Source organism: Podarcis filfolensis (genome assembly GCF_964270895.1).
Source record: "Podarcis filfolensis genome assembly, chromosome: 6".
In the NCBI taxonomy this organism is placed as follows: Eukaryota; Metazoa; Chordata; class Lepidosauria; order Squamata; family Lacertidae; genus Podarcis; species Podarcis filfolensis.
The window spans coordinates 96,303,248-96,318,339 of NC_139609.1; the positions used below are offsets into that span (position 1 = coordinate 96,303,248).

The 15,092-nt window shown below is 47.1% G+C and overlaps 1 protein-coding gene across 9 annotated transcripts in view; it reads left to right on the forward strand.

Moving 5' to 3' along the window:
• Window positions 1-512: 512 nt before the first annotated feature.
• The window catches only part of TPX2 (TPX2 microtubule nucleation factor), a 29,287-nt gene continuing 14,707 nt past the window's right edge, over window positions 513-15,092 (forward strand). For 2 of the 9 annotated variants that reach the window (XM_083618602.1, XM_083618606.1), the window contains exons 1-5: window positions 513-652; window positions 9,349-9,489; window positions 11,251-11,406; window positions 12,530-12,656; window positions 14,143-14,265. In XM_083618602.1, coding sequence (XP_083474728.1) covers window positions 9,393-9,489; window positions 11,251-11,406; window positions 12,530-12,656; window positions 14,143-14,265 — 503 coding nt within the window. In that variant the 5' untranslated portion in view covers window positions 513-652; window positions 9,349-9,392. Of the gene's footprint in view, window positions 780-5,573; window positions 5,777-5,998; window positions 6,359-9,348; window positions 9,490-11,250; window positions 11,407-12,529; window positions 12,657-14,142; window positions 14,266-15,092 lie in introns of those variants that run through there. The other 7 variants (XM_083618605.1, XM_083618610.1, XM_083618603.1 and 4 more) reach the window with 6 other exon arrangements.

A 15,092-nucleotide genomic window follows, 5' to 3' on the forward strand; every position in this document is an offset into this window, starting at 1 on the left:
AGAGGCAGTCTACCTGCATCTGCCATGTGCTTGGGGGCCAAAGAGCAAGCTTTCTTTCTGGGCACCTGATTGGCTACTGCAAGGAAACAGGATGCAACTGCCAATTTTGGGGGCTGGCTGGGGGTCAAAAACATCTGGGGGCACCCCAATCCTTCAGGCCTCTTTTTGAAATTCTTGAGGACTAGCCCCCTCCATCTAATTCACCCTCAGGACCAACCACTTAAAACTAACGGAGGCGCGTTTTCATTTTATTTCTCCCCCCGCGCTACCCTTGCTGGGACTCGTAGTTCATTCGGCGCGCTCCTCCTCGGCTCGCCTTTAATCCATGCCCCTCTTCTCGGACTACGTTTCCCAGGAGGCCGCGCGGCCTGGAGCCGCGAAGGAAGATGGGGCGAGCGTGCCCTCGAGGAGGCCGGCGCGAGGGGCGGGGCACCCGCTTCCCAACGCGATCCGGGACGTTGTTTTTTTTCCCCATCTCCCCGCCCTCCCGCCCGTCAGTTCCGCCCTGTGCCCCAATCAGCGCGCCACGGGGACCATGGGACGGGCGCCGATTGGCCAGTTCGGAAGGGAGGCCGAAGTTTGAAATATTTAAACGGCGGCAACGGCGGAGGGAGCTGAGGCGACGGCGAGACGAGGCCCCGGCGGTTCCGAGGTACGGGAGGCGAGAGGAAAGAGGCGGGAGGAGAAAAAGATTCGGGAGAGCGACTGCTTTCCCTGCGGTCCGCGACAGGAGAGCGGGGGGGGGGGCCCATCCCGCTCACCTGAGGTAAAAACCGCAGGTAGTTCCGCGGGTTCTGAAGGTGCGGGGTCCGAGTTTCAGGGTCCTGAGGGGAAGCCCCTCCTCAACCCCCACCCCTCCGTTAGTTTCCCGGGTCTGTCGGTTTGGTCCCCCCCCTCCCCGCCTTTGTTTCCCGCCCTTCCCCCTGCCTGAGGGCCCAAGGGCCGGTCGAGGCCCTCGAAGCAGCCGGGCGGCCCTAGGAAGAATTGGCCTCGGCGGGCCCCTTCCGCGCCGTCTCCCCCCGCTGGGCTTCCCGGTGGAAGAGGGCGTCGTGTCCGAAGCCCCGGAGAGCCGCTTCCAGTCGGGGGAGGTCCGTTCAGGCTCGCGAGTCTGAGTCCCCCTTGGGCAGCTTCCTATTGTGGGGATTCTGGGGGTGGAAATGGGCCCTATAGCCTGGGGCGTGGCTCAGGGCCTCCTCCCTCCCTCAACCGCCAAAGACATCATCATCATCATTATTATTATTATTATTATTAATACATACATGCATACCCCACCCATCTGGCTGGGTTTCCCTAACCACTCTGGGGTCTTGCAACAAAAGATTTAAAAAGATTTAAAATACATTTAAAAGGCAAGAGACCAGAGGGTGGGTTGTTTTGTTTTGTTTTTCAATATTTCTTATTAAATTGTTTCTTTTAGGTTACAAAAAATATGGGCATTCTCTCCTTTTTCAGGTTGTAAAGCCTATTCTACAGGTCAGTTGTATTTGATGAGAGACATTATGTAAGGCTGCCATATTTCAAAAACTGAAAATCCAGACGCAAAAGTTCAGCTTTTTAAAATATATACAAAGTTGCTCAGCGTTTTTGGCAAAATCGCAAAAACCAAAACAAAACAAAACGGTTTTTGAGCTGTTTTTGAGGGAAAGAGGCAAAAGTGACACTGCCAATGCAGATTGCCATATGTCACGATTTCCCCACATGTTTTGCCGTTTTCCGCCCAGACGCAGCTTCCAACTGCAGTATTCTTTGTACGTCTGTGAAATTCTGGATGTATGGCAACCACCATTATATACAGTATAAGGTTGCAGGGGGGCAGAAGAGAGGAAGGGGTGGTAAACAAGAGGCCAGAGTTGAGTGACGTTGAGTTACATGCTGGATGCAACAGCTTAAGGCTGGAAAGTCGGAGAGAGAGACGGACAGACAGGCCTGATTTCCTTTTAGGGTGTTAATGCTGTGAACCACTCCATTGTAGGCTCAGGTTGTATATATGTGTAAATAAACCATGTACCATAAAGACAGCTCCATCTCTGCTGTACAGGCAGCGACCATTTCTTGTGAAAGCTCTGTTCCCAGCCCCCACATGCGTCAGCCCCCACATAAGCATGCCCTGTTCTGCCCCCCTTCTGCCCTCTTCCAGGTCTGCACGTCGGCGATTGTATGTCAATTGAATGCACCTAAAATGTTCACCTGTATCTCGTTCCAAAAAGAAACACAAACCTTGAGTTAGTGCCAGGAACCCCTGCAATCTCACACCGCTTGCAGATTGGGGGTGGGATACAACACTATGTTCCACCCATCCTTCATCATGTGGTCCCAGCATTATTTACATACAGCTCAGAACAAGTAACTTTTAAACAGGATGGATATTCTGATCTCATCTTCTTTGTGTCTTGATCTGGTGCTGTCATGTATATAGTGACCACCCATACATAGGGGCCAACACAAAGGAGGCACCCTCACACACTCCTGCTTATAGAGCTTCATAAGGCAGCAAAGCTTCCAGCAGGACCTCCCCTCCAGATCATAACATCTAGACAGGTTTATATGGGAGCAGGTTCCTCTATCTTTTAACCCACACACCCAGCAGGATGGGAAAAGTGATGGTTGCAAAGCCAAGTGTTGAGACAAGTGGCGTTCTGGGCTTCTTAGAGGAATCTGGTTGACTGAAACGGATACTAGTGATTTTGACACTAGATAGATGACCCTTTCATCTGCTAGCAGAGCTGTTCTTGCATTCAGAAGGCAAGTTTGCTTTAGATGAGGTGAGGTATTCTGCAAGTTCTTTATTTCCAATGGTTTTGATAGAGACAGTGATGGTTTAGTTGCTTTCTGTTTAAGAGAGAAACACCAGGCAGATAAATGGATGATTAGTCATTAGGTTCCCTGTACAACAGCTCCAAAGCAGTGAGTGGATACAAATTTTTGGAATGCCACCAGTGCCCTGGTGCATGATGCATATAAACAGAACATTCAAGGCCGATTGCCAGGAGGCTTTAGAATATTAACAATTCCTGCTCTTTCCAGTGTGCTTTTTTGCTCAGTTGCAGAGTAAGGCCTGTGTACTTGCTCTGTGTTACACTCTCGTAGTTTTGTGTTGTGGTGATACAAGTTAGGTATTATAGCTTGCCCTGTTAGCTCATAGAGTGGAGAACAAGTTAAAAATGGAGAGCTTTTTGATCACTAAATAATATGCATCCAAATAAAAACATGGTTCTAGCCATTTCAGATAATAGGAAGAAAATAAGAGCACACAACTGGAAGGAATGCTAGGTCTCAAAATAACCAGCCCAATTTCCAGCTCCAGGGTGTTGGTTAGGGGGGATTTCATTGTTCTAGCGATTCCCCCCGCCCCATGCCTTTCTTTCTCAGGCACTATGACAAATCTAAACTTAGGGCACCTAGGCAAAAGCTGGCCTGGCATTAAGCAGATTTTGGGTGTCTTAAGAGGCTTTCTGGTTCCCCTTTGCACCAAGTCTAACACATCAGCCCCAAATCCCCTGCTGTCCCTTTAACACCTATTTTTAACTTGTCCCATCTTGATGTCTCCTAGAGCTTGTGGGGCCTGAATTACAGGGCATACGATGTCAGGGGCATTTATTTTTGGGTTGCTGGGAAGGGAGACACGGATCTCTAGCTGGGGTGGAGGGGCATAAGAAGTCTGGGAAATACTGGCACAGCTTTTATCTCTCTCACTTGACTCTCCCTGTTCCACAAATGAGTCTGTTGCAACATCAAGCATGATGGATAAGCAGAATTAGCATGGGGATAACATTGCAGATCCACCAAGACTTCCTGGCTGGCACATTACGGTTTGCATCTTGGCCTTAAAGTGCAGGGCCTCCCACATGTTTGTTAGGCCCCAGAGCTCTGTACCAGGAGCTGAGTCAGGTTGTGACCTTGCAGAGCACCCAGAAACAGCTCTGACACTGGTACCAGCAGGGTACATGGTCTGCATCTGTAAATTCCACCAGAAATGGTGAAGGATAGTTGGGAAAAAATACTTGTGGGGGAAGAGAATAACAAGTTTTTTTTCTTTACAACATAGAAACATTAGAAATGGGCTCATTCTGAGAGAAGATGCTAACTGCATCATAGAATAATAAAATAGGGTTGTTCACTTTGAGCTGCTGCTTGGCACATTTCCTGCTTCCACATTAGAATGTTGATTTTTCATACTGTTCCTAATCCCAAATAATACAGTCACCTTTCTTTGTTATCATGGGATGATTGGCTTCTATTTTCAACTTATTTTTTGCTAGCTGAAGGCAGATATCGGGGGGTGGGGTGGGAGAAAAAGATAATGAGGGCTCAGCATTGCAGTTTCCATTTATGGGCAGATATGAAGTGACCTGAATAGAAACTGCAGAACCGGCCCCCTATTAATATAACAAACATTACCATTCCATGTGCTGAGATTCCTAATGCATTTTTTGTGTTTGACATATAAGGTCCAGTTTAAATGGGCAGTGCATAGAAGTTAAACTCCAAAAACTCCTCAAAGTGTCAAACAGAATTTCTGTGTCTTGCATGTGTGGAGTTGAAAGCATAAAAACAAAAATGCATTTACAAATGGCATACTGACTAGTAAAGACATTACCCGCCCCTCCTGGGTACCTGGGAATTAGCTTTCTAACATGAGGACTGAGCTGTAAGGAATACCTATGGCATGAGCAACCTTACTTACATGAGTAAGTTTGGAGTGGGACTTACCAGGCAGTCATCCTTACCAGGTATGTAAGTAAGGTATGTAAGTAAGAGGCCTGCAAGTTAGCTGGGGATATGGTCAATGGGGCAAGTGGTCAGCGTAGCACCTGTGCCAGCTTGTTCTGTTTGTAGCATGTCCTCCAGCATGCTCCATGTAGCATGTAGCATGTCCTCCAGCCTGGTCTTGCACAATAGTTTCTTAGAAGTGCCTGGGCTTGGGAGCAAAAAGATCTGCATGATTGGGTGGCGGCGGTGGAGGAGTGGGCAGAATGTAATGGCTTCTATCCTTGGGTGTAATCCATATTTCTCTGTGGCTTCACAGCCTCTGCTTGTCTAGCAGGGATTGTTCTTACTCTCCTGATGAAAAGGCCGAAGCTGTGTAGTAGTAAAGGATAGATTATGCCCAAGGTTGGATGTGATTAAGTGTGGCTGTTGTGGTGCCTAGCTGGAAAAAGGCATGCTATGCCCTCCATGCTGCTGGTTGACCTTTTCTGCAGAGGTGCAGAAAGTGACACAGCCCTGCCCTGTGATGAAAGAGTTGAGATAAGTGCTAAAAAAAGCCTGCAATCCATAGCCTTGCTGAACTTCACTAGTAAAGCCTATTGAGTACCCCTGTACTAACCAAGTAACGGTGTGAGGTGGCAGAGAGGCAGGCTTATCTGGTAAATTGGCTGTGGGAGGCACCATCTCCCAGAATGTTCTTCCTCACAAGCCCTAATGCAATGAACAGCAGATGTGCAAAAGCATCTGAATCCTGTGTACTTAGGAGAGGATAATCGGGTGGGAGCAGTTGGTTTAGTGCCCTACTTGTGTGATTTCTAGAAACATTTAGTCCAGTAGAGCTTCTCTGTTCTGTTGCTGTTCAGGCATCTAAATGGCTACTTGCTTTCTAACCTGTGCACATGCTTTCTATGCAGAAGGCCCCAGATTAATCTCAGATATTCCTAGGTAGGGCTTGGAAATTCCTCAGCCTGAAGCCCTGGAGAGTTGATGGCAGTCAGTGGACCAATGGTGTAACATGGAATAAGACAGCTTCCTGTGTTCCAGAGAGGCTTCTTCTAAAATAGGAAGGGTTGGTTCTCAGAGGCGATAATAAATAAATAATAAACCTTTATTGTCACTACACCACCTGTGTGCAGTGAAATTAAACGAGTCCCACATACACTCAGTCTTGTTCACGCTCTGTGTGCTTGTCAGAAGTCAATTACATCACTTTTTTTTCCATTCAGCAGCCCACAGATAAAAACTGTTCTTTAACCTGTTGGTGCGGCTGACTATACTTCTGTATCTCCTGCCCGAAGGTAGGAGATTAAAGAAGTGCTGGCCAGGGTGTGAGTCGTCCCTAAGAATTTACCTCGCTCTCCTGAGGCAGTGGTCTCCCGCGATGTCATCTAGCGAACTCAGAGGACAGCCCATGATGTCATGTGCTGTATTCGCCACCCTCTGTAGGGACTTCCTGTCCATGACTGTCAGACCAGCGTACCACACTGTTATACAGTATTAAAGGACACTTTCTATTGTGGCTCGGTAGAAGCAGATCATCAATTTTTGTTTGACATTGTTCTTTCGCAAGACCCTGAGGAAATGGAGTCTCTGTTGGGCCTTCCTAAACCACCTGGGTTGTATTGATTTTCCAAGTGAGGTCTTCACTAAGGTAAACTACCAGGAATTTAAAGGAAGAGACTCTCCACACGCACACACCTGATATACAACGGGGCTAGTTCCTCTCTCTTCCTCCGAAAGTCCAACACCATCTCCTTTGTCTTGCTGATATTTAGGTTCAAGTTGTTCTCTAGGCACCATGTGGAGACTTTTTGAACCTCCTCCCTATATGCTGATTCATCTCCACCTGTATTTAGACCCATTATGGTGGTATCATCTGCAAACTTAATAATTGCAGTGGATGGATCAGATGAAATGCAGTCATATGTATACAATGAGTACAGGTAGGGATTCAGCACGCATCCCTGTGGGGTGCCAGTGCTGAGCTTCAAGAGGTAGATGTAACGGGCCCAATCCTCACGAATTGTGTGTGATCCCTCAGAAAGTCTTTAATCCAATCGCAGATGGTAGGGGAAAGGTCCAGGTCCATCAGCTTTTTAATAAGAATGCTTGTGTATTGATGTCTAATGCTAGCAGATCTATTTGGAAAGTTATGGACTGTTAAAGAAAACAAGGCACACATGTTCCCTGCAAGATCTGTATTTTTCCTTGTTTCCTTAAATGAGGCTGGAGGTATTTCTACTCAATGCAATCTTTGACAATCTTCTGGCAGCAGATCTTAATAGAGATGAGAATGTACCATTGCTTCCAGTTTGGATGGATGGCTTGAGCTGAAAACAGCAGTATGCGCTTTTGGGGAAATTGTGTATTGGAATTTTTTTGTCCTGCAGATTATAATAATTCGCTTTGCCTTAGCCACTGTGCAAAGCTGAAAGGTAAAAGGCTCACTTCTCAATAGTGTGGTCCAAATTGGTGGCTGTAGTACAACCCAAATTGCAGCCCACAGCTGATATCTGAGGAGGTTGAGCTTATGGCTTCCTCCAGTGGCCAGACCATTGCTTAACGCTGCCTCGCATGGTCGACCTACCTTTCCCTCCTGCTCTGGAAATGCCCTGGAAATCGGACCCTTCCAGAGGGGGATTCCCTACAAGGGCCTCAAGCACACCACAGCTCCCCTGTGAATGTGTTTCTCTGGCTCCAGCTGCCTCCCCAGCTCCTGCTAATGAAATGGCCGTTGTCACTCTCTTGCAGAATGAGGGGCTGAGGGAGCAGTGGGCTAGCTTTGGAGCCAACCATTTCTGAAATGTGATTCCTGCTCCTCCTGCTTGGCAGCTCAACTTGTTGGGTCGTGTGGGCGAAAAGAACGTCAATGACGCACTTCAATATTTTTTTTAAGTTGTTAGTGTTGACAGAAACTTGATCCTGATTAAGGGGGCTAAGAAGGGATCTAATTCCAGCCAGGCTTTGGAGCTTTCTCAACTCTCCTTTGGGGCTGTCACTTTCTTCCCTCCATCCCTTCCTCCTCTGGGGCATTTTGATCTATTGTACCAACTTTTCCCTAATCTTGGAGACCACCTTAGTCTTGTTGCAGGACCCTTTCTGCCCTGTCTCTCAGCTGGTCCGTGCTTGGAGACCTCTTGTCTACATTTCAATGTGGCAGCTTTCCATGCCTTGGCAAGGGAAGGCCAAGGGTTATAAATTAGGGTGGCACCTGCTAATGGTGCTGTAATTTATATCTGGGCACCCTTCCCGCATGTGAGTGTAGCCAGCTTTTCTAAAAGCACATAAACCAGCAGTAATCCTGCCCTAGGCCTCAGCTGACTGAAGAGGCCATGCATGCAAAGTCTTCCTTTGGATAAACTTGAAGCCGTTTGGCTTAGCAAAAGCCAGTTGCTTTTGTGGAAGGTTGCTAATAAGGTGGGGCAACATGGCACGGATGGATGTACTGGATATGTTAATGCATGTTCGCAAACCTAGGATGCTGCATAAAAATATGTGCCAGGTTTATGATTCTAGGAAGCCCTGCCCCTCAACATGGAAGTTGCCCTTGTAGTTGTAGAAAGGGTGCTCTGCACAAGCGCAACATTAACCCATTAAATCAGCCTATCTGCAGCAAGGCCACAACTATGGAGCAATCTGAGTAACTTGAGTTTCAGGGCCCCTTTCTTGGCTTGCTTTGCACCAGGTGTGGTCTGAAAAACATCTCAAGTTCCGAGGCTAGAAAATCCTGTCCTTTTCTTGGCTCCTTGATTCTGTCTCCGCTGACACCTATAATCCTCTTTGCTCCTTCTAACTCAGGCTGGGTCTCTTCCTGCAGGATCATTCTCTGGGTGATCTTATTAATTGCAATCAATTAAGCTTTGGGAAGGCCCTCAAAATGCTGCAAAGTTGGGTGTGAGGCCAGAAGCAACCATGGTGGAGTCAATTGTGAGGCCAGGCTGATTCTTTTAAGTCTGTAGAAACAGGTTTTGCGGAATATGACTTGCTGAAGGCACAAATGGCTCCTTAAACCAGGGTTACAGGCGCCAAAATGGAATGTCAATAGTTGCCATTTTGGGGCCAGATGGCTTGAAAGTCATATTTTTCAATACAACACTTGGGTTCCTGAAGTTTCTTCTGATTGTGCAAATAAAATATCGTGGATAGAATTCTACAGGATCCCCAAGCATTCACCTCCAGATGGTAGAGATGTCAGGTGCCATCCTGGCACCTGGGCATCCTCACTTGGTCTCAAGTGGCCAATAGTGTGGTGCCAAAATGTGCCTGGTGAATTTTGAACGCTGGCTGAAGGTCAGGGTGAGCACCTGTGTTTCTTCTCTAAAGTGATGAATTCCTTCTTGCGCAATGTTGAAGTACTTTGAGGCTTAACCTTCTTTCTTGGTCTTCTATTTTGCACTGCTTTGGGTTGTAGTGTCCTCTAGCTGATAGTCATTGTACCTAGACCTGGGATGGTTGCAAGGTTGCAGTCCCAGTTCAAACGTGGGTCTTTGGTTAGTTTTAAACATGGGTGGCTTGTGACTGTAGCTTCCAATCTATAAAAGCAGAAATAGACTGACCATCCATAGCTTTGAGATGCTGAAAAAGATAGCATTTGTAAGTTACTTGCCATGCTAATAGTGCTGTATATTTCTTGATTCTCAGGGGCTTGCTCCAAGATTGCTGGAAAAAGCCTTTGCTCCAGCAAAATGTCTGAGGAACGGTATTCCTTTGATGTCCCCAATGAATACATTGACTTTAAGAACATTAAAGATGGTGAAACAACTGGCATTGATGCCTGGTTTGGTGAGTATCTGCATATTCTGCCAAGTTGGGATGAAAAACTGGTCCTGGTGAGCAGGGGGTTGTCCCTTTTTTGGCTAGGGGATTTCACAGGCTTGAGGAGGTGTTTGTTATCAGGTAAACACTTGCAGCATAAGCTGTGGTGTACAGCCAGTATAGGATGCTGTAAGACTCCAACTCCCATCATCCACAGATCAGTCCAACAACATCTGGAGGGCTGCAGACATCTTATCCTCATTGTACAGGAAGTGATGTAACAGCACTAGAAAACCCACCCTCTACTCTCTCTGTCACCATATGTATCAAAAGGAGCATGGAAGAGGGCTGCCTATATTGTCAACAACTTTCTTCCACATGCAGGTGTTGGGCAAAGCAACCCACAACTGCTGAGGAGACCCTTGTTGGACTTGGCAATGGTTAAAGATCCATAGGGTTGTCTGAAAGAGAAGAGGGGCCAGCTAGGGGCTATATGAACTGAGAGAAGCAACGTAAGAGAGGGGAAAGGCCAACACACAATATGCTGTAGGCTACCCCAAGTTGGGATGGCTTAATATTCCAAGAGCCCTTAAATGCATCACACTTGTCCTTCTGCTTGGTTGGAAGCAGATCAGAATAAAACGAATTGCCTGGCCCTCCTGAATTATTTTAAGGTGGTGAAATACAAAGCTTTGGAGAACAGAGATTATTTCCAGTGCTGTCAGCCAAACAGGGTTACCAGTACTGACACACTGATTTCTGGACAGACACAGACATAATCAGGGAGTTGCTTGAGTTCATCTTGGAAACTTTTCCACACTGTCATGCCCTCATGTTTTTGATGGAAGTGCTAGGATGCAGTTCAGTTTGTATTAAGGATGATGGAGGTTTATGTGAATGAAGTAAAGAGAAGACTAGAAATGTGTCTCTAAGAGATACTCAGGACCACATGTGATCTGGGAGATCATCATCTGATCTTTATTAATATGTATGTGAGCAAGAGCCTTTTCCAAACAAACAGGAATCTACAAATGCTTTCAGAGTGGTGCCAAGGTGGGTGGGTGTTTAACTGTTTCCCCCTCAGCCTAAGTTTGTCCTGCCTCAGAAGCTATAATTAGCCTTGCAGGGACCCTTTGGAGAGTAAATGAGTTCTCTTCGCTTGTTTTATGTTTACAAAAACATGTAGAGAGATCCAGTTGTGATCTTCTGTCTCAAATGTGGCTTTTGTGATTCCACACATCATCCTCTCTGTAGTGGAAGGATGTGACGTACCAAAAACCTCTTGAGAGATCTGCAGTTGCTTCCTTGAACACTCACTTCTCAACTGCTGTGAACCTGCAGTGTGTTCTAACAATGCACATGAGATTTGCAGGGTTCAAGTTTTTTGTTGTGCTGCAATATGTTTTCAGCCAACTTTAGGAAAGGGGGCGGGAAGCAGTAGCCTCAAGTTTCTACCACACTACATCTGGTAATTTTGAGCTTTGAGAATTTTGAGTCAAGGTGAGAGAAGATTAATCTATCCTCTTGTCAAAAGCTGGACTAGCAAACGCGACTGCTCTTGAGTCTAGCTGGCACTTTTTCCCTCTTCTCTAAGTTGTGTTTTGCTCCATTTCCCCCAAATGTGGGAAAGGAACAGGGCACCTGAGGTCTTCTCTGTGTTTGCCTGGCCCTCGGACTGGGAGAGGACGGGCCATAACGGCCACAGCTGGCAGTGGAGATGGCAATTAGCCTGCCAAGCAGCATTGGGAGGTACATTGAATTTAACCAGGTGGTTGTTGGTTCTTCCAGATCTCAGAGCTGGTCTTCTGAGCACTCCAAGTTCAGATATGCCAGCCAGTCATCTGAGAACTCCAAGTTCAGACATGCCAGCCGGCATCCTGCAGAAATCCTCAGCATCAAGGGCTAACATTCCACGTGCCATTGTCTCTCCAATGGTGAAATCCAGTAAGTTGTTCAGCTCAGGACAGCAAGTTCTTGTAAACTTACAATGCTAATAGAAGGGTATATGGACCTAGTCCAGTGATGGCCTGTGAACTTGCTCATGTGAGGCTTGGCTTTCTCTGGCAGTGTCAAGACCTGAATGCCTGACACACAAATGTGCATCTGATTATTCCCGCCTAAGGGTTGAACCTTACACTTGTCCCTACTGAAATTCCTTTTGTTGGTTTTGGCCCTGTTCTCCAATCTGTTAGGGCTGCCTTGAATCTGGACTCTATTTTCTGCAGCATTAGCTACCCTTCCCAGTTTGGTGTCATCTGCAGATTTGATGAGCGTCCCCTCAATTCCTTCATCCAAGTCCTTTATAAAGATGTTGAATAGTGCCAGGCTCAGGACAGAATCCTGTGAGTGCAGTACCCAACGTGTCAGTTTTTTCCAGGATGTTGAGGAACCGTTAGTGAGCACTCTTTGGGTTCTGTCAGTCAACCAGCAGAATTCATCGCAGTCCACTTGGCTTTTCACCATTCCAAATAATTTGATACTAGCTACAAACAAGGCTACTGCCTTAGCTTGCCACTGACTCGGGATAACTTCTAAGTAAATTAAAAAGCACAAGTCCTAATTCAGTTCCCAGTGGGGCTAAGCTAAGGTTTACGTATCCCTCTGAGGGTGCCTTATTGGCCATGCTGGATGCATCAAGCAGGGTGTGGAGCTGTGGAAGGATAACGCAGGGTCCCAAATATAGAGTGGAAAGATGAACTACAACCTCAAATACACAAGCAAGCTGTTTACTGCTGAAGCTAGCAAAAGATCTATTTCCTGCTCATTTGTTTTTCTTCTGTGCTGATAGTTCAAAGCTGTGAAGTTTTTAAAGCTCCTTCCCTCACAACCTCACTTGCCGATGACAGGCTCAAGCCTCTGTGCATCTGTTGGTAGCATCCTATCCTGTAGCAGGCTTTTCCTGGGGGGTGTCGGAGGGAGCACTGTATGATTTTTATGGATAGCTATTGGGGTCTTTTTGTGAATGTTGTATAAGCTATTAGCTGGCTTTGAGCCCTTGGAGAGGAAGAAGGGGCATATAAATTTCAAGGAATATATATATATAGCTCGTGTTTCTTATTTGCCTTAGCTGAGAATCACAATGAAAATGAGATGGGACTGGCTAACAGGGTGCCACCAAATGTGGTTGGATCCATGGCACAGTGGCGCAGTACATCGAATGAGACGGCAGCTGCCCCTGCAAGGGCCCCAGGAAGGTAAGCATTCTAATCTCCAAGTGGGTCAACTTTCGCCTGGGACTTGGTGTTGACACAGCTTGCAAGCTTTGACGTAGACCATGGTTGCCTAACATCTTGATCCTCCCACAAGTGCTTCTCTCTATTCTCTCAAGAAATGGCCTGCTGAGCTTTTCCAGCTGGCCTAGGACCCTCCTTCTCCTTTAGTTGCTCTTAAGCTAACTTCCAGGTCTGCAGTTCTGGGAAGCTGCAAAGTGGTCTGAATGTGGGAATAAAGCTGATGCACAACCCTTCCTGCCACAGTGCCCCTTCAGTGGGCTTCTTCTCAGAGAGGCCAGTATAATGAATTCATAAAATAATAAGTTTCTAGTCCTCATGGCTGCCAAGAATCTCCAACATGGCTATTACCGTATTTTTCGCTCTATAAGACGCACCTAGATTTTGGAAGAGGAAAACAAGGAGAGAGAAAATCTGAATCCCATAAGCCAGGACAGCAAGCGGGATTGCTGTGCTGCAATCCCGCTTGCTGTCCTGGCTTATGGGATAGCCGCTCAGCCTCTCCCGGGCAAGGGATGAAGGCTCCCCTTGCCCAGGAGAGGCTGCGTGCGGCTAAGCCAGAAGCCAGGACAGCCAGCGGGATTGCAAGGCAGCCCTTCTCCCTCCTTGGGAAAAGCCCCCAAGAGCTGCACGCACGCTCCATGCGGCTCTTTAAAGGGAGCGCTGAGCAGAGCCTCCCGCCTGCATTCACTCCATAAGACGCACACACATTTCCTCTTACTTTTTAGGAGGGGGAAAGTGCGTCTTATAGAGCGAAAATATGGTATATTGTGATCTAATTCTGAAATCAGGTTGTCCTTGAGAACATGACAATAGTCTCAACATAAATGAGCAAATGTGATTTTGTGGGCGTGCATCTTTCCAGGATCTAGTACTAAAAGCTTGAGGAGGGACACCAGCCAGATTTTCTCCCAATAGCTTTCAAAAGTCATAATGGGAGGGAGGATCTAGATCAGTGGTTGAGGGGGGGAAGACAGATTAGATGCCTTCTTGTGGAAAGATGCCTCAATTTCTCAGCAGATGCTCTACATAACTGTTATCAGCATGACCTTGTTCAAAATGCTGTATAAAACAATACTTGCCTAAAGCCAAATGGATAAAATATTGCATGTTGCAAACATGGGGAAATTGGGGTACCTGGAGCTATTTCCTAGGTAACTGCTTCGGGTGCCTCCAACTGCAGCCTTCGTACCCCAAGCAGACTATGTGCTGGATGCAAGAGCACATGATGCTTTTGTACCCCGAAGAGGCCGGCAGGCATCCCATGTAAAATATGCAAGAGTCCTAATTTGAATGCCCTACTAATCCCCCCTTTTTTCCTCTTTGTTTTGGAATTGCTCCATATTATTGCAGTAGCTGAAACTTGTAAGCTTTGAGGCTGTGTCTCTTCATCTCATTCCACCCCCGTTCCTTTACAGTCAGCTGGCTTTTCCCTTTTCCTCCCCTGTAGGGTGTCAAAACAGCTCTTGGAACGGCAGAAGAGTGCTCAGCGCAAGTGTGCTGCCAAAATGCATGCCAAGAGATGTGCCGCCTTGGCCACCAATGAACAGCTGCCGCCACCTGTAAAGAAACAGTAAGTGTAGGTCTGGTGGGTTGGGCAAGGGGAGGCACAAAGGAGTGGCTTGCTATGGTGTTTGAATTGGCTGGTGCCATCTTATTTCAAGCCCTCTTCAAGTGCCAAGAAAGTTTTATCCAACAAAGTTGTCCACAATAACTTCCTCCAGTACAATGGGACAACCTCTCCCTGTGCCCCCCCATCTGTTCCATGGGTTCACCCAACTTTCTGGAACAGATTTGGCAGGCACAAGGAGAGGAAGTCCTGTTGCACAGGGGGAAACTGGTGCGCTAACCAGATGACTTCATTGGATACAACCCCAAACTTGGGGTGTTTAAGAGATGTCTGAACTGAGCCCAAATCCGCCAGGAACTTGCCCTGCACAGGCCTCATTGATGCAAGGAAAGCTGTACAAAAATGTTGGCTTCATGTTTGGACTTTATTTCTTTATTAAATGTGTAAATCCTTTGAAGACAAAGGTCCTCTGGCTGGGACGGGACGATATGGGATTGAGGGGGCAACTCCCATCTCTTGCGGGGGTGCAATTAGTGCCAGCACCGTCCGTTAAGAGTTTGGGTGTAATCTTCGATACCTCCCTCTCCATGGAGGCGCAGATTGCAGCTATAACAAAGGCGGCATTTTTTCATCTCCACCAAGCTAAGCAGTTGGCTCCTTACCTCTCTCGCCCTGACCTAGCCACTGTGATCCACGCGACGGTCACCTCCAGACTGGATTATTGTAACTCGCTCTACGTGGGGCTGCCCTTGAGACTGACCCAGAAACTTCAGCGGGTGCAGAATGCCGCAGCGAGACTCCTTACGGGGTCTTCGCCGCGAGATCACATT